This window comes from Nanorana parkeri, unplaced genomic scaffold (genome assembly GCF_000935625.1).
Source record: "Nanorana parkeri isolate BGI_ZX_2015 unplaced genomic scaffold, ASM93562v1 scaffold419, whole genome shotgun sequence".
In the NCBI taxonomy this organism is placed as follows: domain Eukaryota; kingdom Metazoa; phylum Chordata; class Amphibia; order Anura; family Dicroglossidae; genus Nanorana; species Nanorana parkeri.
This window is the reverse complement of record NW_017306687.1, coordinates 15,734-37,844: the sequence shown is the minus strand read 5'-3', so window position 1 is coordinate 37,844 and position 22,111 is coordinate 15,734. Positions and strand designations below refer to the sequence as shown.

At 46.9% G+C, this 22,111-nt stretch overlaps 1 protein-coding gene across 1 annotated transcript in view; it reads right to left on the bottom strand.

Moving 5' to 3' along the window:
- The window catches only part of LAPTM4A (lysosomal protein transmembrane 4 alpha), a 38,713-nt gene extending 21,344 nt beyond the window's left edge, over positions 1-17,369 (bottom strand). The window contains exon 1 of the mRNA XM_018559888.1: positions 17,210-17,369. Within this exon, the coding sequence (XP_018415390.1) occupies positions 17,210-17,308 (99 nt within the window). The 5' untranslated portion in view covers positions 17,309-17,369. The remainder of the gene's footprint in view (positions 1-17,209) is intronic.
- Positions 17,370-22,111: the final 4,742 nt, after the last annotated feature.

The window sequence follows — 22,111 nt, the reverse complement described above, 5'->3', positions numbered from 1 at the left end:
CCATACTAGGTCAACGTCAGTGACCACATAGAGCCAGGTGACCATACTAGGTCAACGTCAGTGACCACATAGAGCCAGGTGACCATACTAGGTCAACGTCAGTGACCACAAAGAGCCAGGTGACCATACCAGGTCAACGTCGGTGTCCAAACAGAGCCACGTGGTCATACTAGGACATTGTCATTGACCACATAGAACCAGGTAGCCATACTAGGACATTTTCATTGCCCACATTGAGCTAGTATGGCCACTTGGCTCTATGTCCTTGACCAAATAGAACCAGGGGGCCATACTAGGTCACTGTCACTTACCAAACAGAGCCAGCTGACTGCCCTGCGGTCTCTCTACATATAATACAGGGCTATGGGCCCAACAATAAAATACCGATGTCAAAGGGCCTCCTACCACTAGAGTGGGGAGGCAGAGAGACTGCTGGAACCAGATGCAGAGTCGGAGTCTGTGGGAGGGGGAATCAGGCAAGTAAGAGTCCTTTACACAGGTCCCCAAGACAAAAATAAGCAGCTAAGCCTTGCAGGTGTGGTTTGTCGCGCGTTTCCGAGGGCTACTTGGCTGTATTCCAATGGAAACGCGCAACAAAAACGGCCCAAAGTAGTACATGTACCTTTTCAGGCGTAGGCCGTTTTGTAGCGCGTTAGGGACGGGCTGAAATACGCCAAGGTGTGAACCAGACCCATTGAAAACAATGGGATTTTCATGTTTGAGCGTTTTGTAGATCGTTCGTCAAGCATAGAACGCGCTACAAAACGTTCAGGTGTGAACGAGGGCTTATGCAGAAACAGGAAACAGCTCCCGTATGTTATTTGCAATGGTTTGCCTGAAGTCCAGCTTTGAATTCTACAGGAATTTGGCCACCCGAAATCAGTTATTCAGAGCTAAATGCTGACGGTAAACAAACTCCGACTACATAAAACGTAGCTGAAAAGTAGAGCGAGGCAATAGAATCTCACATACTGGAGAGTAAACTCAGGACTACAACTTAGATTACAAGTTCAGTGGCAGCAACAAACTTATCAGGGCGAGGAAGTATCCCCGCGCCTCAGCAGGTCACATGACCAATGATTCAGAGAAGACAAATGACTCAGACAGAGAATGAATGGTTTCCTTTAGTACATGAAGAACATTCACATTGGACTTGTCCGTTCCTGTACATGAGCTGACACTCTACTTTCTAATAAAATGTCAAAGAAAAAAAAAAAAAAAAAAGATGATTTGAATGAAGCATTGTAAAATGACAAGTTTTATCCCGGTTTCCTGGTTTGAACAAGACCTGTATACATCCGCCCAGCAATAGTCACCGCAAACCATCTGGAGATGTCTGCTATTGCATGCAAGAGGAGGATTATTCACCTCAACCACTTCCACTTAGGCACTCCAAGGTGATCCCGTTTTTGGCCCCCAAATGAAGAAACATGTCGGTATTGAGGGGGTGGTAATGGTGCACTAAATCAGCCTCTCTCAACAAGGGCGTCATGGCTTCCCCAGGGGTGCCTCGAAATGTTATCCCTCAAATGAAAAGATTGCCAATAATGTGAATGGGGGCTCCAGATGTGAAAAAGGAGGACTCTAATGTGAAGAGGAACTCCGAGTGTGTGAGATGGGCTCCTAATAAGATGGGCTCCTGATGTAAACAATGTGAACCCCACTTTTGCATTTTTTGCTTGGGTTTTTCCCTTTCCCTTAGGGTCTGGTATGGATTTTGGAGGGACCACACGTCATTTTTTATATTTACATATTTTAGACTGGGGTGCTCAGAGTTTCCATATACTCAGGCAGCACAGTGGGTAGTGGTTAGCACTTCTCCCTTGCAGCACTGGGAGGCCCCCCGGTTCAAATCCCAGCCAGGTCACTATCTGCAAGAAGTTTGCATGTCCTCCCTGTGGTTGTGTGGGTTTCCTCCGGGTACTCCTGTTTCCTCCCACACTCCAAAGACATGCTGGAAGGTTCATTGGCTCCGGTCTAAATTGGCCCTGAATGTATGCGTGCAATAGGAACCATAGATTGTAAGCTCCTTGAGGACAGGGACTGATGTGAATGGGCACTATGTAAATTGTAAGTGCTATGTAATTACCTGTAACAAATACTTTTAAAGGGTGCCGTGGTGGGGGGAAAAAAAAAAGGTTGAGGAATGCTGCACTAGATACAGCGCACAGGTCATAACACCGAGTGATCAGGCGGTGAAGGGGTTAATGCACAGGTCACATACAACGGCACTATGAGGATGAAGGGTTAATGTACAGATGTGCAGGATCACTGAGATGCAGGGGTTAATAAATGGGTCACAACACACCAGGGGTGGTGGGCAACTCCGGCCCTCCAGCTGTGCTTTAACTACGAATCCCAACATACGGGCATGACTCCCAGTGGCAGAGGTAACTGTCAGTCTTGCAATGCCCCATGACATTTATAGTTCCACAACGGCGGGAGGGCCAACCCCGCAATACAGGCAGGCTGGAGATCAATAGTTTAGGAGTGGAGGGTCAATGAAGGGGTTAAAGATCTCTAGTCCATGTCAGTGAGAATGAATGCATGAATCAGCAGCTGCTGACCCATTCATTGATCCTCCCCATTGATAAACTACCAGGATCCCTCTCTTTCCTCTGTAGTAAGGGGAGGGATCTTGTGTAAACAGTACCATGTGACTGCAGTGCTGTGTCAACACAGCGATCACAAGGTGTGGAAAACGCTCAGATCGGCTTGGTACAATGTGTCTTGTGTACTGAGCTGTCCGAGGATGACTGCGTACAGAGAAATTACCAGTTGCAGCGAGCGCCCAATGCTTATTTACGGAATTACGTTTTAAAATGTAATTTCAGAAATAGACGTCCACCTCCCGCTGATTTTTTGGTTTACAATATGGCAGGGAGGGGGGTGGTTAAAGGGTTAGTACACCTTTATAGAAACATACCCTGTGCAGTCCCTGAATTATTATGGAATTCAGGAGCCAGCCTCTCCCATCAGCGAGCCAGCAGGATTTTCTTTAATGAGCCAGCTCCACTGACAACTAGAACACAAAACTTCCAAAAGTAAGGCGCCAGCTGTCATTTATAAGGAGCATTGGCTCCCCAGCTCCTGGGGTTTGTCCAGCTCGGTTTTACAATTATATAATAATGCTCTTTCCATACCTGTAGGCCTTTTGCTCAAGGTGTGAAGCCTGCTGCAAACAAATCCTGCCAGTTGTGTAGGACAGATCAGCTGTTAGGACGAGCGCCCCCCTAGCAGTACAAAGGCGAGTGCCATCCTTCTTCCCGAGACTCCGAACATGCGCAGCGTACTCCGTCTCCCGCCGCCAATGCCAAGCTCATCCGAGGCGACAGGAGAGAGTGCACTGCGCATGTACGGGGGCTCCGGCTTTTGAAAAGATTTTGAAGTGTGTCTGTGGGAATTGGCGTCCATTCAGCCAGAAGAGAATATGTGTGGTCAGGTCCTGGTACTGGACAGGAAGACATGGCTGGCAACTGGCATTCCGATACAAAAGTGTTCAAAATAGTTGAGGACTGGGCTCTGTGTTGGCTTCAACACCAAATACACCTATCCATAGCTTTATGGACCGGGTTTGTGTCATGCTAGAATAAGAAGGGGCCTCCCCCAAACGGTTGCCGCTGATACAGAAGTGCACAAGTCGAAAATCTATTTGTAGGTTGTAGCATTACCAGTACCTTTCACTGGAAGAACTTGAACTCAGTCTTTTGGAAGGGGCTGGGGGGGGGATGATACTTTACCATATATTTTGTGTGAGGTTCAGGTGTCCACAAACTATTATCATTATACAGGATTTATATAGCGCCAACAGTTTGCGCAGCGCTTTACAATATAAGGAAGATATTACAGTTGCAATACAAATCAAGACAAGATAGTAAGGAGGGCCCTGCTCCTGAGGGCTTACAATCTAAAAGGGAGGGGCAAGTGATACATGAGGAGGTAGCCGTGTGGGGATGAATTGTTTGAGAAGGTGATAGTTCAGTGCTTGGGTTGAGTTTGGATTGTTGGCCATATAGTGTAGTGTAAGCCAGCAAATAAATGTTAAAAAAAAAGCGTTGTGGCCCCTCCAAAATCCATGCCAGATAAGGGTCTGGTATGGTTTTGAAGGGGGAAACCGCATGCAATAAATCCATCTCTGACTGGATCCCACCCTCCATGGATTGGCTTCATTTGTTTCCATGCTAGTAGCAGACGGGCCTGGCTGGACAATGAAAGGCATGATGATGTGCAGAGATTTTGTAGCACCCCCAAAGAAGCCAGAAGGTCTAAACAGACCCTTGATATTTCCCTTTTAAAAAAGGGACACAGAGTCCTCAATCTCTTTTTCCGCAGCCCCGGCATGCAAGGAACAGGAACTTCTCAGCACAATCTGGAGATGGTAAATATTTACTATCAACCCAGTCATGAATGGACAGGAAGCTGCCTATTGTTCATTCATAAAGTGAGTACATAGTAAATATTTACCAATGCATTGTCCACAATCATGATTGAACTGGAAGCCATGTATAGCACTTCCTATTCATTCATAACTGGGGACATAGTAAGCTTACTATGTCCTCGGTTATCTACAAACACTGATCGCTCAGTGTTTGTGCTCTGCTCTCCATCCTAACTGCTCCGTCCGCTCCCACCTGTCACTGGAACCAAGCTCTCATCCCTGCACCGCCCCACTTAGCATCCCGATAGCTGTCCTCCACCTGCACTGCACTGCCCTGCTCAGCCTCCTGACAGCTTCTCTCCTCACCACTGGGTGCCAGCAGCTGGATTGGCTGTGTGTCCCCTCTGATCCTTGCTACCTCTGCCAACACAGGCAGGTGAGAGCAGCAGAGATCAGAGGGGACACAGACCGAAGCTTGCAGCCGGCACCCAGCGGGGAGGAGAGCAGAGGGAATGCACTGCATTTTCATCCATTTTTTGGTACCATCAGCATTATGCCCATAGTATCATGTTCGGCCGAAATGTCGGTGCATCCCTAATGCATCTGCCTCAGGGAGTCATGCCTGGGGTTGTCAGAGTCCTGTCATGCCTAATAAGATTTGTTATTTCACAACAGTTGGAGGACCAAAGTTCAGCTACCCCTGTTCTATAACTTCACCGGGCCTGGCATCTCAACTGAAAAGACTCATTTTAACATGACGTGCGATAGTCTGTGTGATCATCTGAGGCATTTATTACCGCAGGAAGATCTTTTGACATGCTTATGCATTTTTGTTATTCCCTGCCCCCTTCATGGAAGTGCCAAACAGGCCAAATCCTAGAGATAAAAGTCCGATTGTGCAATCGGAACAAGGCTAGGGCATTGCTCGCCGCTCGCGCTTCTCAGGGAAGGCTTTGTCCTTGTAGATGTTTTTATCTGCAGCCGGGAAACAGGCCAAATCAGGTTCTTTACACAGAGCTGCTGCTGCTATCACTTTCACTAAAAGGTCATGGCAGCCGGGAGGTAAGTGAAGTGGATCTAAAAGACAGAACTCCGGCCTGATCAAAAAGATTATTTTCAAATGAGCAGCTGCTAATATCGCTTAAAAAAACCCAATTAGCACGTCCACTTGCCTCTCTCACAACAAAAAACTGCTAAAGTCTCCCATACCCTGAAAAATGCTGCGCCTGTGCCTACGCCCGCCACAGGATAACAGAGCACAACTTTCCTATAGCCAAAGGGAAAGCATTATGGAAGCCGTGTATTCCTTATTTCAGACTTCGCTATCCAGTACCGATATTTTTTTTCCGGAACACGCCGATACAGAGTACCGGTGCCCCGATTATTAGGAAGTCAGGCGGCGGATCGTGACCCATCGCCCAGCTTCCTGATTGCCTGTGGAGCCAGTGTTCTAGAGAAAGAACAACGTATTCAGAGGCTCGCTGACCAATCAGGAACACGGGCATCTGGTCATGACCCGGCACCCGGCTTCCTGATTGGCTAGGAAGCAGGCTTCACTTGTTCATAGGCAGCCTGGCTTCCTGACCAATCGGGAGGCGGGTCATTACATGCCGCCCGGCTTCCTGAGCGGTTAGGAAGTCAGGCTGCTTAGGAACACATCAAGTCGGCTTCCTAGCCAATCAGGAAGGCGGGCCATAACCCAACACCATGCTCCCTCGGCAGTGCCAGTCAGAGGGAGATGTCCCTCTGACCGGAAGTTCCAGTATTGGAGGCAAGCATTAGACCATTTGGGCGAGTACAGGTACTCGCCCAAATACTTGGTATCGGCACCAATACTAGTATCGGTGCATCCCTACTTGCCACACTTAGGCCTGGTTCACAGCGTACTGTTGCAGCCGATTGAGCGTGACAAAAATTTCGCCCCCAAAAAATCCCCCTTCATTCTTATGGCCACCGGTTGACACCTCAGCATTTTGTCGCAATAAGCAAAATGCCTGTCGCAGGAAAAATCCATAGTTCGTTTTGGCAGTGTACAGCTTGTCTTGTCCCCATAGAGACAATAGGAAACGCGTTGCAATTAGTTTTGCTTGTGTTTGCATGCGTGTGCGTGCTGTTTTACCATTGACATCCATGTGTCACAATCTGCTCATAAAAAAACGAAATGAAAACTCTGCCGCCCGAGTGTGAATCAAGGGGTCCATTTATAAACAATTTGCAGGGCTGTCCACCCAAAACGAACGTTCTTTAGTTTTCTTCAGAAGCGAGAGGCAGAGCCAGCTGCCAATCAGGTGAAGGGGCGGATCCCGACAATATTTTGGAATGAAAGGAATCTAAACCACATTCACTGATGGCATTCTGTTAGCTTGAGAAAACATCTGTATCACTATGGTCAAAAATGATCGCCGATTTGACCCTTCTAACAGTAAATCGAACGGTTTGAAAAGGAATTTTTTTAAACAAACAACTACTGGCGTATGATCAGCTTTAGCCTGCTATGCACAATACTAGCAGGTGGTAAAGTTTAACAGGCACACATATAAAGTTTGCTTGTAAAGGATTTATTGCAGGTAGATGTGGCTGCCAATACCCAACCAAGGACTCTACTTGCGGTAACCTCGCCTTTTTCGCTCAGTTGCCCAAGCGCACACAAAAACTCTATAGACTTTATCCAGATTTTGGATTGTGGGGCAGCACGGCAAAAAGACTTTGTGGGGCAAATAGGCAAAGGTCAAACAGCAGGATGAGGAGTACAAGCAGGAGGTCAGATTAGAACTTTTGCCAACACTGGAAAATGCTACATACTCAATTTGTAAACCATGCCATCCAACAGTGCCCATGCATTGAGGTTGTTGTAAGCTATTGCGCCAGCAATGGGTCAGAACTTTCTACATCGACTCAATCTGTACTGTAAATCATGCCATGCCATCTAACAGTGCCCATGCATTGAGGTTGTTGTAAGCTATTGCGCCAGCAATGGGTCAGAACTTTCTACATCGACTCAATCTGTACTGTAAATCATGCCATCCCTCCTGTTAGTCCATCTAACAGTGCCCATGCATAGAGGTTGTTGTAAGCCATTCATTGCTGCAGCATGCCACCGTTTTCCAACAATCTCTACATAGCAGCTGTGAAAACTCAGAGATTGGAAAATAAAATTGGTTCCAACAGTCTGTGTACAATGTTATTGTCCCTCTTTTGCTGATTGGTTGAAGTAATAAGGTCAACAGAAAAGTTAATTGCAGCCAATGGGGAAACGAGGAGAGGAAGCGATGCGGCCGCCTCAGAACTAGGCTTAGAACTCAACACCACCCCCTTCAAGCCACTTCACTCCCGCTGGCGGGAAAAAATTCTTCCATTCCCGACAGCATCACCAGGCTACCAGACTTCCCAACCCACTGGCAGGGGGACCACAGGCAGGCACACGCCGGGAGACATCAGGTGTCTGTCCCCTAGAAAAAAAGGACACAGAGAACCTGGCAACAAGAGTAGGGGAACCCTCTGACCACCAGGGCAAGTCTGAAGCCTGCAGATATGGAGCAGCAGAGCCCTACAGAGGGAGGGGGGCCGCTGACTTCAAGGCCATCCGGACCCGAAAAGAAACAAACATGTCAACACTCCTGGATGGTAAGAAACACAATCTAAACTGACCTCAGCTGAGGGACGAGGGGGGTGGGAGGGGTTCTTAAACCTCTTTACGATTGTGTTTCCTGTAGATGGAGAGCCAAATCATCTCTCAGGTTGCTGTCCTGGAAGAGGAATGGGAGAAAAATTAACTTTTTACAGGTTCTGCTATAGAGCCGAGCCGTGACCGAGAGCAATAAAGAGCTTTTATATGCACGGGTGCTATGCTGGCCTGGCTTTATAGATCAGCAGATCAGAAGCGAGTTTGTCAAGAAACACAGATATGTTCAGTCCCCTTGACATGCCTAGTGATAACAAAAATGATTATAATTTCACTTTGATATCTGATAGAATATATCAAGCTTCTGAAATGAAACAAACATCATAGTAGAATGACTCACAGTCAAATAGCAGGTGAGTAGGAGTCACCTTTGCACTGTCAGACCTGATATTGTATAGACTAGGAAGTTACAAGCATTGCTTCCCCAACCAGGATCTTCACCTAAAAATAACTCTTCATAGAATAAGATATAATGATAAACTGACAGTGCTTTGGTTTGAGAACCGGTTCCTCCAGCTTTGGGTGCCGTCAATGCCAAAAGCAATACGACGTTACTGTTTAATGTAAATAGGGTTCATTCAGAACAAAGAGCAATCACTAGGGGTAGGTACATCTCCAGGCTCTGTACTGGGTCCTGTTCTATGTAATCTACTCGTAAGTGATATAACTGAAGGTTTGTTGAGCGAGGAATGCCTGTTTAGACTTTGTGGGGCAAATAGGCAAAGGTCAAACAGCAGGATGAGGAGTACAAGCAGGAGGTCAGATTAGAACTTTTGCCAACACTGGAAAATGCTACATACTCAATTTGTAAACCATGCCATCCAACAGTGCCCATGCATTGAGGTTGTTGTAAGCTATTGCGCCAGCAATGGGTCAGAACTTTCTACATCGACTCAATCTGTACTGTAAATCATGCCATGCCATCTAACAGTGCCCATGCATTGAGGTTGTTGTAAGCTATTGCGCCAGCAATGGGTCAGAACTTTCTACATCGACTCAATCTGTACTGTAAATCATGCCATCCCTCCTGTTAGTCCATCTAACAGTGCCCATGCATAGAGGTTGTTGTAAGCCATTCATTGCTGCAGCATGCCACCGTTTTCCAACAATCTCTACATAACAGCTGTGAAAACTCAGAGATTGGAAAATAAAATTGGTTCCAACAGTCTGTGTACAATGTTATTGTCCCTCTTTTGCTGATTGGTTGAAGTAATAAGGTCAACAGAAAAGTTAATTGCAGCCAATGGGGAAACGAGGAGAGGAAGCGATGCGGCCGCCTCAGAACTAGGCTTAGAACTCAACACCACCCCCTTCAAGCCACTTCACTCCCGCTGGCGGGAAAAAATTCTTCCATTCCCGACAGCATCACCAGGCTACCAGACTTCCCAACCCACTGGCAGGGGGACCACAGGCAGGCACACGCCGGGAGACATCAGGTGTCTGTCCCCTAGAAAAAAAGGACACAGAGAACCTGGCAACAAGAGTAGGGGAACCCTCTGACCACCAGGGCAAGTCTGAAGCCTGCAGATATGGAGCAGCAGAGCCCTACAGAGGGAGGGGGGCCGCTGACTTCAAGGCCATCCGGACCCGAAAAGAAACAAACATGTCAACACTCCTGGATGGTAAGAAACACAATCTAAACTGACCTCAGCTGAGGGACGAGGGGGGTGGGAGGGGTTCTTAAACCTCTTTACGATTGTGTTTCCTGTAGATGGAGAGCCAAATCATCTCTCAGGTTGCTGTCCTGGAAGAGGAATGGGAGAAAAATTAACTTTTTACAGGTTCTGCTATAGAGCCGAGCCGTGACCGAGAGCAATAAAGAGCTTTTATATGCACGGGTGCTATGCTGGCCTGGCTTTATAGATCAGCAGATCAGAAGCGAGTTTGTCAAGAAACACAGATATGTTCAGTCCCCTTGACATGCCTAGTGATAACAAAAATGATTATAATTTCACTTTGATATCTGATAGAATATATCAAGCTTCTGAAATGAAACAAACATCATAGTAGAATGACTCACAGTCAAATAGCAGGTGAGTAGGAGTCACCTTTGCACTGTCAGACCTGATATTGTATAGACTAGGAAGTTACAAGCATTGCTTCCCCAACCAGGATCTTCACCTAAAAATAACTCTTCATAGAATAAGATATAATGATAAACTGACAGTGCTTTGGTTTGAGAACCGGTTCCTCCAGCTTTGGGTGCCGTCAATGCCAAAAGCAATACGACGTTACTGTTTAATGTAAATAGGGTTCATTCAGAACAAAGAGCAATCACTAGTGGTAGGTACATCTCCAGGCTCTGTACTGGGTCCTGTTCTATGTAATCTACTCGTAAGTGATATAACTGAAGGTTTGTTGAGCGAGGAATGCCTGTTTGTTGATGACACAAAAGGTGAGCAATAGTGTTGATTAGGGCTGCAACAACTAAAATCTACTAAATAGATTATAATCGATGATTGAAAAAAGTTGTCAACTTTTTCAATCATCGAATAATCGGCTTCCGATTAGTTGGCCCTGTTCACGGCTCCACACTCGCTGCACCTGCTCACGCTCACCGCTGCCAGACCCGCCTACCTTTAACGTTCTACACGTGTATAATGTACTATTGCTGGCATTTGTTGTATTCCTATATAGCTGGTGGTATTCTGCATTGCGCTGTATTGAGGACTACAAATCCCAGCAATAATACATTATACACCGCAATGCGGAATACCACCAGCTATAGAAGAGCACAACAAATCCCAGCAATAGTACATTATGCAGCACAATGCAGAATACCGCTAGCTATAATGTACTATTGCTGGGATTTGTAGTCCTCTATAGCCGGAGCCATTCTGCATGCATTGCTATATAATTTTAAACTTTCCATTTCACTATATTGCACACCACACTTTTTTTTCTTTTTTACTTCCACCGCTCCGAGCTTGCTCCTGTGATGGACTACAATCTCAATACAAACAAGTAGTCCATCACTGGAGCCACTTTTTAAAATGTATTTTATTATTTTATTTTTTATCCGATTAGTCGAACTCAATAATCGGCTAACTAATCAATTTTGAAAATAATCGTTAGCTGCAGCTCTAGTGTTGATATTCTTGGAGGTGTCTGAACATGCCGATGTAATCTTATATAATCATGAGTCGGCATTGCTGGAAGATTGGTCAAAGCAGTGGAAACTAGGGATGCACCAATTCCGATACTGGTAACTGTACAGATACCGAGTATTTGGGCGAGTATTCATACCTCGCCCAAATGCTCCGATACCGGAACTTCTGGACAGAGGGGGATCTCCCTCTGACCGGAAGTGGCAAGGGAGCATGGAACAGACTTCCTTTCCAATCAGGAAGCAAGGCAGGGGTTATGACCCACCTCCCGGCTTCCTGATTGGCTAGGAAGCTGACTTCTCTTGTTGCTAGGCAGCATGACTTCCTGACCAATTAGGAAGCCGGAAGGCAGGTCATGGCTTGCCGCCCAACTTCCTGACTTGACTAGGAAGCCGGCTTCACTGGTTGCGAGGCAGCCTGGCGGCACGCAATGACCCACCTCCCTGATTGGTCAGGAAGCCAGGCTGCCTAGGAACAAGTGAAGCCGGTGTTTTTTCGCTCGAACAACAGCTTTACAGGCAATCAGGAAGCCGGGCGAAGAGTCATAATCCGTCGCCCGACTACCTGATAATTGGGGCACATGGCACTGGTACTCGGTATCAGGAAAAAAAATATCAGTACTCGATACCAAAAAACTGGTATCGGTGCATCCCTAGTGAAAACTACAGTTCAATGTTCCTAAATGCAAAATAAATGCACTTAGGGGGGAAAAAAATCCCTAATATTTCGGGAAGAATTTCCCTAGATCAGGGGTGGATAAATAATATGGACTTCAGGAACCGGTCCGTCCAATACAGGAGCCAGCAAGATTTGTTTTAGAGGCCAGCTCAATTGAAAGCAACTAGAGTAAACCTCAAAAGTTAGGTGCTGGCTATCATTTTTAAGATGCCTTGGGGACCTGGCTCCTGGGATCTATCCAGCCCTGTTCTAGATATATTCAGATTCCTCAAAGTAAAGACATGGGGGTTTCCATGAAGAATACGCTAGAGATGACCCAGCTGCACAGAACGGTTTATGCAATGCTGGTCTGATTTCTCCATAGGGCAGAAAACGTCTTATCTCTTCAAAAGCAGGACGTATGTGAGGGTGTAGAGACATCACATGCTTCCTTCCAGAATCACAGATAGGCAAAGACCAAGAATCGTACACATTTAGCAAAGGGCAGACTCTAGAAGAATCTCACAAATCCAGTTACAGCTTGTTTATGCCAAAAGCTTCTCAAAACACACACATTAGAAATATGTAAGACTTTTGGGATATCTGAACTGGATGAGAGTGCGAAGAAACATTTTCCCAACATTAACAAGTCTACTTATATCTGGTTCGCCCCAAATTATAGCTGGGCAAACGGCATTGACTTTACAAAACGTCCAGTAGATGAGCAGGGCCGGATTTCCTCTCTCTGCTGCCCCCAGGCCAGGTTCCTCAATGCACCCCCCGCCAATGGAGAATGGTAACCAGATGGCAGGGGCGGCAGTGTTAGTTTGAATTTTTTTATTGTTTTTGTTTCCTTTTTATTTGCAGTGTTATTACAAGTGATATTGGCGACATCGCCCAGATCACTTGTACATGAACGAGCGGTTTTATCCGCTCTATATTTAGCCCTGCTTGCCCAAAACAACTACCTGCCCGGCACTGCATGTCCCGGGCGTCGGGAGATTCTACACCCCTGCCGCCCCAAGGCCGGGCCTCAGTGGCCTAGTGGGAAATCTGGCCCTGTAGATGAGCAATGGAATTTATTACTACTCGGTGCCATCTAGCAGGTGTAATGCCAGGAGAACCCATTATAAAATCAGACCGAAATGGTCGCACCATTTTTACCACTGTGATCGTGTCAATAACACTTCCAATCTCTAAGTGGCTACAATCGCTCCTCCAATGTATGCGATGCACATGTGTCTTTTTTCAACCTGACTATGTATCTATCAAGGGAATCATGGCTGCCACCTAGGCTGGACTTTAAACATGTCTGCCTTTGTTCATCCCCATTACATTCGGACTGGTTAGATTCATTTCCATGCAAAAAAATAAAACAATCATGGCAGTCGGGAAATGGACAGAATCTAATTGTAGAGGTCTATGGAGATGCAAAGGCCTGTTGAGATGATTCTTCTCCCCAGTGTTTACCAAAATAGGAGCTTTTGGTCAATGGCCTCAAGTGACCGTCCACCATGAGATCACAGAACTACAATTTCTGCAGCCAATTAAGAAAGGATGATGAAAGCTTTAGGCTTGTGTCCATGGCTCAGTTTGAGACACCTCTGAGATGGTTCAGAATTCATGGATTGGCAGATTTGATCTCCTTCTCACCTGAATCAGTTCTGCTTCAAGCAGGTTTTGCATTCCCGTAGACCTGTATGACCATGTAAAATCTGTCCGAGCCAGCTGACAAAAGGACCTTATCCCTATTACGGTACTTTAAAAGAAAACAAAATGGTTTCATACATATGTTGTCTAACACATAGGGCTCTGGGGATCCATTGTCATGTATGAAATCTTTATGTGTAAAACGTTGTAAAAAGGTTCCTTTTAAAAAGTTATATCTGTAAAAAATAAATCAAGCCAACTGGACTTGCTGTCTTTTTCAAGAAGATGTTTAGCTGGTCATCTAACTAGCTCTCTCAGTTCAGAATTCAAAAGGCTAGTTGGCAAGTCCAGTTGACTTGATTTATTTTTTACAGCTATACCATGACCTGGACGAATGAGAACCTTTACCGATCCCGTGAATGTTGTCTCCTGCAGCACCTTGACTTGCATTTCTTTTGCTGATGGGAGCAGAGAGAAGAAGCCCTGTGCATGTTCCGAGTCAACCCAAGTTGGAGCTTACACATAGCCGAGGACCCTTCTCACCCCAATGGGATGGCACTGGTGCCTAACCTACCAATTCCCAAGCACCAGCAATGTCACATGGGAGTCACATGATCCCCTATATCCAGAAGTATTGGGTATTTCAGGTTGATTCTAATAGCCAACGCAGTAGCAAGAAAGCAACAAGTAAGGAGAGTTTATGAAGGAGGTAGACTGGACATAAAGGTGAACCTGTCTCTTTGCCCTACATTAGCAAAGCACCACAGGTTCACTGCAAAGTGACTCTGCCATAAGAAAAACTATGGGGACCACCATTGGTGGCTCGCTTATGAAAATTCTAATTGCCTGAGTGAGCTAGACTCTCAAGTGTCCCAGACCATGAACAAGCATGCTGTAACGCAGTCTCAGAAAAGTTTCCGAATTCCTTAGCACTACATCTGTTCTAGGTCACAGACTCAAGAAGCATGGAAGCATCAGCATGACAGCCAGGGAAACATCATTCTAACAGGAGAGGTCAGCAATGGCAGCCCCCATATTTTTCCTATGACAGAGTCACTTCAAAGCCTCCTTCCCCTCCTTATGCAACCAAGTTTTCAGATACAAGAAACTTAAAACTGGTTAGAATACCAAGTAGGCTGTCAGAGAACATACAAAGTATATCTATCCCCCACCCCTCAAGGCCCTCATTAGCAGAGCACAAGGTCTCCTCCACTGAGGGGAACAGTTTAAATCTGAATGATGGCATGCAAATGTTTTCAAGAAAGAAGAACGAATTATAGGAAGATGCAGCCAACTGTTTCTCCAGAATTCTCCCCTGGGCTTGCGCAAGACAGGAGAAAAAAACTGACATGCAAGCAATACAAAAAACATGACTCAGTTAATTTGCATTCCGATATCACCCCCCTTCATCCCCGGCCCCACTGTTCTCTGCAGGAGACTTCAGTTGGTCACATGTTACAGTCCAAACCTCTAATCCAGGCTTTATTTATTAGGAAAAGTATGGTCTGTGAATGAACCAATAAAGAGGGGGGTTGGGGTTGTAATAAGCAGACTGCAAAAGCCCTAGGACCCGCTAAGGCTGAAGATCATCATGTGAAGGACTCCCTCCTTTGCCGATTGTGAAGGAGTTGTATTGGCTGTGATTGGCTGTACCCATAGCCTATGGATGCACTTGCTGAGGGCTGAAATTCTGTGTTTGGGGAGTAGATCTGTCTGCAGGTTGACATGTCCATGGGCAGCTGTACGCTTTACCTGGGCTACCACCCACATTTTTATGTTGAATGCCCCACTGCAACCATATGCACGAGCCCTCAGCCCCCCATTCACACCTGTGCAATACGACATTACACGTGCACGGCAACGTCTGTACAGACATGCCACGGGGTACTGCCAGATATTTGGGACCCGGCCGAGACCTATGACACTTCTGCACATGCGTGCGTGGCCAGAAACATTGCCTCCTGGGTAGTGCGGTGTGGACATTCCAAAAGGCAGCGGGTGGCTGATAAATATGCCATCCTTGTCTACATGAGCGATCAGGAGGCGGGCGGACCCAGCACTACTAAGAGAAAAAAATATACAAAATATGATTGTAGAAGAGGAAGGGGCTGGAGGTGGCTAAGAGGAAGTACATTTTATGGATGAAGGACCACTTTAAGCAGCTAATAAATATTGCCCAACATAAATGCAACCACAATCTGCCAGAATACGCTCTCAGAGGCATCAGGAGCCCCAGTTTGGCATTTTAGCACCCCCACCGCATGGACTGACGTTCTTGGCACATACAGGCATTCAAATAGAAAATGTGACATTTAGGAGGAGAAAGTTGTGGTTGACTTGCATTGCCTGCAGTCCAAACCCACCTCAACAGGACATGCTGGATAAAAAACACGCAGGTCAATGCAAAGTGTCCGATGTATGCTCTCTACAGTCAAGCCAAGAGCAGTCTTGGTACTGCTCAAATAAAGTCAATGGGATTTGCCGACTTCCCTTCCCAATGCAGGCCCATAAGATACTGAGATCCATTCTGGCGAGCACCAAAAAGTCCACCCTGAGATCAAGTTTGATATTCGCTCTCCTTTCTCCCTCAGCTTGTCCGCGTGCCCGCAGCCTCTGGCCATCTACGGCGGCATGTCCCAGAGATGCAACAGGAAGTTAAAGGAAAGCTCCCAGAGTGACGTGAATTACACTCTTCGTTGCCCCCAGAACAGGTGTCACGGTTGGAAAATTTCCCCTCACCTCGTTTTGAGGACGACTCTAAAATGTTAGCTTTTCCCTCATTTTGTTTCTCAGTGACAACGGTCACCAGTACAAAAAGGGGGGGGGGCATGCAATCACCCCATTGGACACACGGGCAGCAATAAAAACTGACCCTCCCCCACTCCATGCAAAACAAAAACAAAAAAAGCAACGGTCTTTCTCAACCAGAATTATGTAGAACCCTAGACTTCCTCCTGACATTCCTAGTTGGTTCTTTGAGAAGAGAGCAGTGATGACTTCATCACCCACCTTCCCCTTTGAGCAATACGCCTCTGTCTATATAATCTTATTTATACTTGTTTGCAATGACCCGAGAGCTTTGGGTATATTCAGCTCTAGCAGAGGTTCCCCACAACAAAAAAGTAAGCAGTGCCATGCATTAGAAGGCTTGTACTGATCCCTACCCAGCCAGAACAAAGTGTTTTAGTATTGCGAGGTGAACTGTAAAAGAAACCTGGAGAAATGAGGAGGGAGGGGGGGGGAGCTGACATCATAGCAATGCTACAAGCCTGGCCAGTGCTGTCACTAAGGTTTATGCCACCTGGTGCAATGTCGTTCAGGGGGCAGCAGGGGTGGTGTTGGTGCCTGGGGTCCCTTAGCACCCTGGGATACTGCTGCCACCTCATTATAGGGACGGAACCCTGTGCCTGGCTGTGCAATGCTGAGTCACAGACCTGGAACAAGCAAGATAAGTCAGACCTTCTGATCTGCAGGACAGCGCTGGGTCATGTGACTCAGAGCATTGAAGGTATTAGATCACATGGTCAGCCGGGCTTATTTCATGTTCTGTCATGCCCCCAGTCTGCTACTGACAGCCAATGACAAGCGGGACCATACTTCATCTGTAGTTGACAACTGCATTTCTATAAGGACATGTACCCTTTAAGACTCTTGTCACCTAGGCGCCCCTCCCCCATGTGCTCTACCCTGGCTGAGACTTGCTGTCCCCCCGGACGAAGTAACACGGCCGCTTACCATGTACTTGGTGCCCAGGATGATGGTGCCGGTCCTCACATGGCAGCAGCCGCAGCACCGAGTGCTGTACAGCCGGTCACGGCTCCGTTTCAGGTTCATGGCGACTCTCCGTGCGCTCCCACAGCCTTCTTCTGCTTCTCTCTGTGCCACTGAGCGCGGTGATGTCAGACGTACCGCACAGCTGAGTGAGAGGGGGTTGGAGCTTGATGTCAGCATCTGTCATCCTGGAAGAGGCCCAGGAAACGTGGGCGGCCATGTTGGAGAAGGGAAGTTTGCCCATTTTTTCTGGGCAGCTGCCAGGTTGCATGTTTTAATGGAAACCGCTGTAAACTGATAGAATAAAGTGAGGTTTGGGTTATGAGACTGCCTGAATAAAATAATGATGACTTTTGAAACAACACTAAGTAATTCAGAAAATAATAGCAGGTATGGCTAAACCCCAAAGGATGGAGAGCCTCATCCATGACAAGTATGAACTAACCCTATGAGACAAATCTTTCTGCATTGACTTTGGCCTGACTTGCTCCTGAATTCTGTGTTTGTTGAATAACGCTATGTTAAAGCTATATAACACTATGGAAAAAGTTGGCACACGCCCCTCCGCAAAAAAAAATCCTCGCTGTCAGGCTCCAATTCTCTGCTCTTTTAGGCCTCGTTCACGCCAGGGCGGATCGGCCGCGTCACTGCTCTGCGTGATCTGAACTGCCTGCCGCCCATAATGCTCCCTGACTTATGGTCCTCCTCCAACCTATCTGAGCTTCAGTGTCACCTACAACTCCATCTCCTTGTCCACTTTTCATAGGGGTCCTCCAAGGCTGTGTCTTCGGGCCCCTTCCATTCTATATTGACACCTCCTCCCTGGGTCAGTTGATTGCCTTCCATGGCTTCCAATATCATCACTATGCTGGCAGCACCCAAATCTGTCTCTCTGTTCCTCAGCTCACCCCTCAGTGTTCTCAGTACATGGCTGACATATCAGTTTGAGTGTCACACCACTTCCTCAAACGCAACGCTTCCAAAAGTGAGCTGATGATATTTCCTCCCCCCTGCCATGCCCCCACCATTTACCTTTCCATCAAGGTCAATAGGACAACTATCACTTGGTTCACTCCTGCCAAGGTGATCAGTGGAATTCTGGACTCTGACTTCACCTTTCAGCCCCACATCCAATCACAGTCCAAATCCTGACACCTTCACCTCCCTAATATCGCCAAAATAGGCCGCTTTCTAACCAATGACACCACCTAGATGCCTATTCTTCAGTGGTGTATCCAGGGTATGGCACATATGGCATCACTTGAACGGGGGGCACCGCTCCATGGTTTAGTGAAAATTCTCTGAACCACGGAGACAGCAGATTGGCGATGTCATTATTCAAATCAACCCCCTGGCTGCTGCCAGTTAGTTGCTAGGACCACCTGGCAACCTAGCAACCAACCACCAGGGCACCATGTGGTTCATCTCCGAGCAGTCCCTGTCACTCAACGCCTGGTAGAAGGACGTGTAGCCAGCCTGCTTCCACTCCTCCATCAGGTACTTGGTGGTGCAGAAGCCAGCAGTGGCCAGGCCAGGCCAGGCCAGAGGAGAAGCTCTTCCCGGTGTTATAGGGTGCCTCCAACGTGTGGACCGGCAGGCACTCGCCGGGGATGATCTGAGGAGCCAATGGGTGGGAAAGAAGCACCTGAGCAGATGTAGCTGATGATTTGCTTCCCTGTCAATATGGAAAGCTTGTAATGTACATGGAATCATCTTGTTGAGACCAGGCAAGGCGGGGTTTCTCACTGTCAACAACAGGGAACCAATGAAGAGTCCGACACATGCCCTCCTTTAATCAACATTAGCCAATCAGAATTCGGCAAAGCTCCCCCCGTCCATGCTCTGGACCATGGGTAGAGCTGCATCAGCATTCGAGTTGACAGGAGAGTAAAGAAGAATGGAACAGAAAGAAACAAGCAAGAAAAGTTAGCGACCCCCCAGACCCACTATCAATGAGAGCCAACATAGGAGTCAGCTCTTGGAAGAAATGCATGGATTCAACCAGGAGAGCTTCCGGACTTCATTTGGAGATAAGCATCAGAATATTGATAGGCCAGCCATGGGCCCCAGGTGGACCCAAATTTCTCTTCTGTATTCTTCAGAGTGGAAGTGAGGTCTTCAAATGCGAAAAATGTCATCCACTTTGTCAATCCACATACGTAAAGATGGCGAGGTGATTTGTTTCCAAAGCAAGGGAATGCACACATGCACACAGCGTTCAATAAATGTACAGTTAAACAAGAGTTGTATTTGAGGGTGGAGCAATCCATGAGGTGGAACAAGCAAGCTGCTGGGTTGTCCTTCAAATTTGCCATGGTCAATTGTTCGGCAATCCCTAAAACTGCATCCCAAAAGGTACCCACTTTTGGGCAGGTCCAAAAAATGTGTAACAGTGTGCAAGTGGCCGACTGACAGCGCAAACAGAGAGAAGAGACCTGAGGGAACATAGAATGCAACCAGGTAGGTACTTTATATCACCGGGAGGCTATTTTATAGCATTGTTCCTGGACTTTACAAGCAATCTATGGGCAAAAAAGTATATACGGTCATTTAGAGCCGGAGAGGATTGTAGATCGAGATCCCTCTCCCATTTGGCCACAAAACTAGGTTCCGAAGTGGGAGTAGGTACCGCCAGACTAGAGTAGATATACGATACCACATGTCAAGCCAGTGTACCACTGCGGCAAAGCGCTGCTAAGACGTAAAGGTTGCGAAAGAGCCTGGGGATTGGGAATAGAACGTAATAAATGTCTGAGTTGAATAGCACTCCAACGATCCAATGGGGGATCTACAGTAAGATGAATGTCTTCAATGGAAAGCCATTAGTCCCGCTCCCGGAAGTTACAGACATGAAAGACCTCATACAAACGTCGCAGCCTACGGCCATCCTTGCCAGATAGAAAGTTCGGGTCCCCCAATACTGGAGTCATGGGTGAGGGGAACGGGGAGAGGGAGGTGGATTTGAAGAGAGATCGCGCCTGATGGACCATCGGGGCAATAGTCGGGTGAGGGTGGAGGGGCATGGGCCAACAACAACTGCAAACCCGCTAGTGGTACCGGAGAATCTCCCTCCTCCATAGAAACCCAACATTTAACACTACCATGACAGCACCAGTCAACCACTCTGGTAAGCAGCGAGGCTTTGTAATATTTGGCCAGGTCCGGAAGGCCAATGCCTCTAGAATGTTTGGAAAGGGTCACCACACTGTATCTCAAGCGAGGAGGAACATTGGCCCAAACAAAACTGGTGAAAAGCCGTCACAGTTGTAGAAAGTAGGAACTCGAAATTTGGAGGAAAGTCTTTTAAACCCCTTCGTGACTGACGACGTACAGTGTACGTCGCCAGCATCGGGGCTGTTTAAACAGACTCCCGGCGGCAAACGTCGCCGGGAGTCTGTTTAAACTTGTAGAGCCGACTGTCGGCTTTACAACAGAAGCGATCCTGGCGCCAGATCACTTCTGCGTCCCGAAGAAGGGGCCGCCCCCTTCGCCGGACACCCCTGCCGTGCTTCCCGGGCTCCGTTGCCCCTCCTACGGGCCCGGGAGGGGCAACGTAGTCCGCTGGGACCTGGGGAGGAGGTCGACGAATTCCGTTCATCGATCCCCTCCCCGTTCTATGGGACCGGGAGCGATGCAGATTGCATCACTTCCGGTCCCTGGGCTGTCAGTTCTGGGCTCCTGCAGCCCAGCTATAAGCTATTGAAGTGCGATCTGCACTTCAATAGCTTATTTCCAGTGTAAAGGTGACACTGGGGGTATTTTGGACCCCCAGTAGGCGCGTCGGGTGCGCCTACGTATGAAAACGACGAACGCGCTACACATGTTGGGTATCGCCGCGCACGCCGGAGTGAGAGCAATAATTCTAGGGCCAGTATTTTGGGGTATCTCTAAATTGATGACCTGTGGGGGCTTTTAAAGCGTCTTCTATGGACTTTTTGGGGTACTGCAGTTTTTCGCCGTTTTACGGACGCACGCAATTTGTAACCTGGGCATGTTGGGTATCGTTTTACTCGTTGTAACCTCATCTTTTATATTTCATTAAAAAAATGGGTATTTTGTTGTGTTTTGGGGCATTTAATTAAATTTTTCACTAAATGTTGGGGTTTAATAAGGAGTTGCGCTAATATTGCGCAACATAAAAATTTGCAACTACCACCATTTTATTCTATAGGGTCTTGGCATTCAGAAAATATATAATGTTTGGGGGTTTTAAGTCATTTTCAGGCCTAAAATGTGGAATATAACATGGGTACAAAAAATGGAAAAAAAGGCCTCAGTCATGAAGGGGTTAAACTCAATGGTGCTAAGCTTCAGTTTAACGCTACTTTGTTGGAATAAGGCCACCCCTGCAAAGAACACAAATAAAACGTACCTGTCCTTCTGCTTGTTCCACTGAACTCTACTGCATAGAAGATCTGAGTATACTGGAAGATGGAAAATCTTTAGCCTACTTGTAAGTGTGTTCCTCCGTTGACCTGCAAGTTACTACTGTATCCTCAAATGACATAAGAGAACCATATAGTACAGTGGAGTACCTCAGTACTGACACTCTCAGTAGTGTTGAATGGTAAAGATCTTTCAGCAACCTTGGGTCTTCAATGCAGAAAAATGTGGTGGTGCAAGCAGCAGCACAAACTCTTTCTTTCCAGGGATGGCTTTATTCTGTTTTGTTTCAAAAAGCAACAGGGTTCCTTTTAGAAAAGGAATGAAATACAGAACCTATTGGTAGGAAATCAGGAGACATTGGGCCTGATTTGGGAGCTTTGGGAGTTCTTCTTTAGTGCACAGACTGCAATGACGTCTTATGACTCTCAGGAAAAAATGATCCCGGTTTTATGTTACTGAAGATTTATAAATGAGCGATGT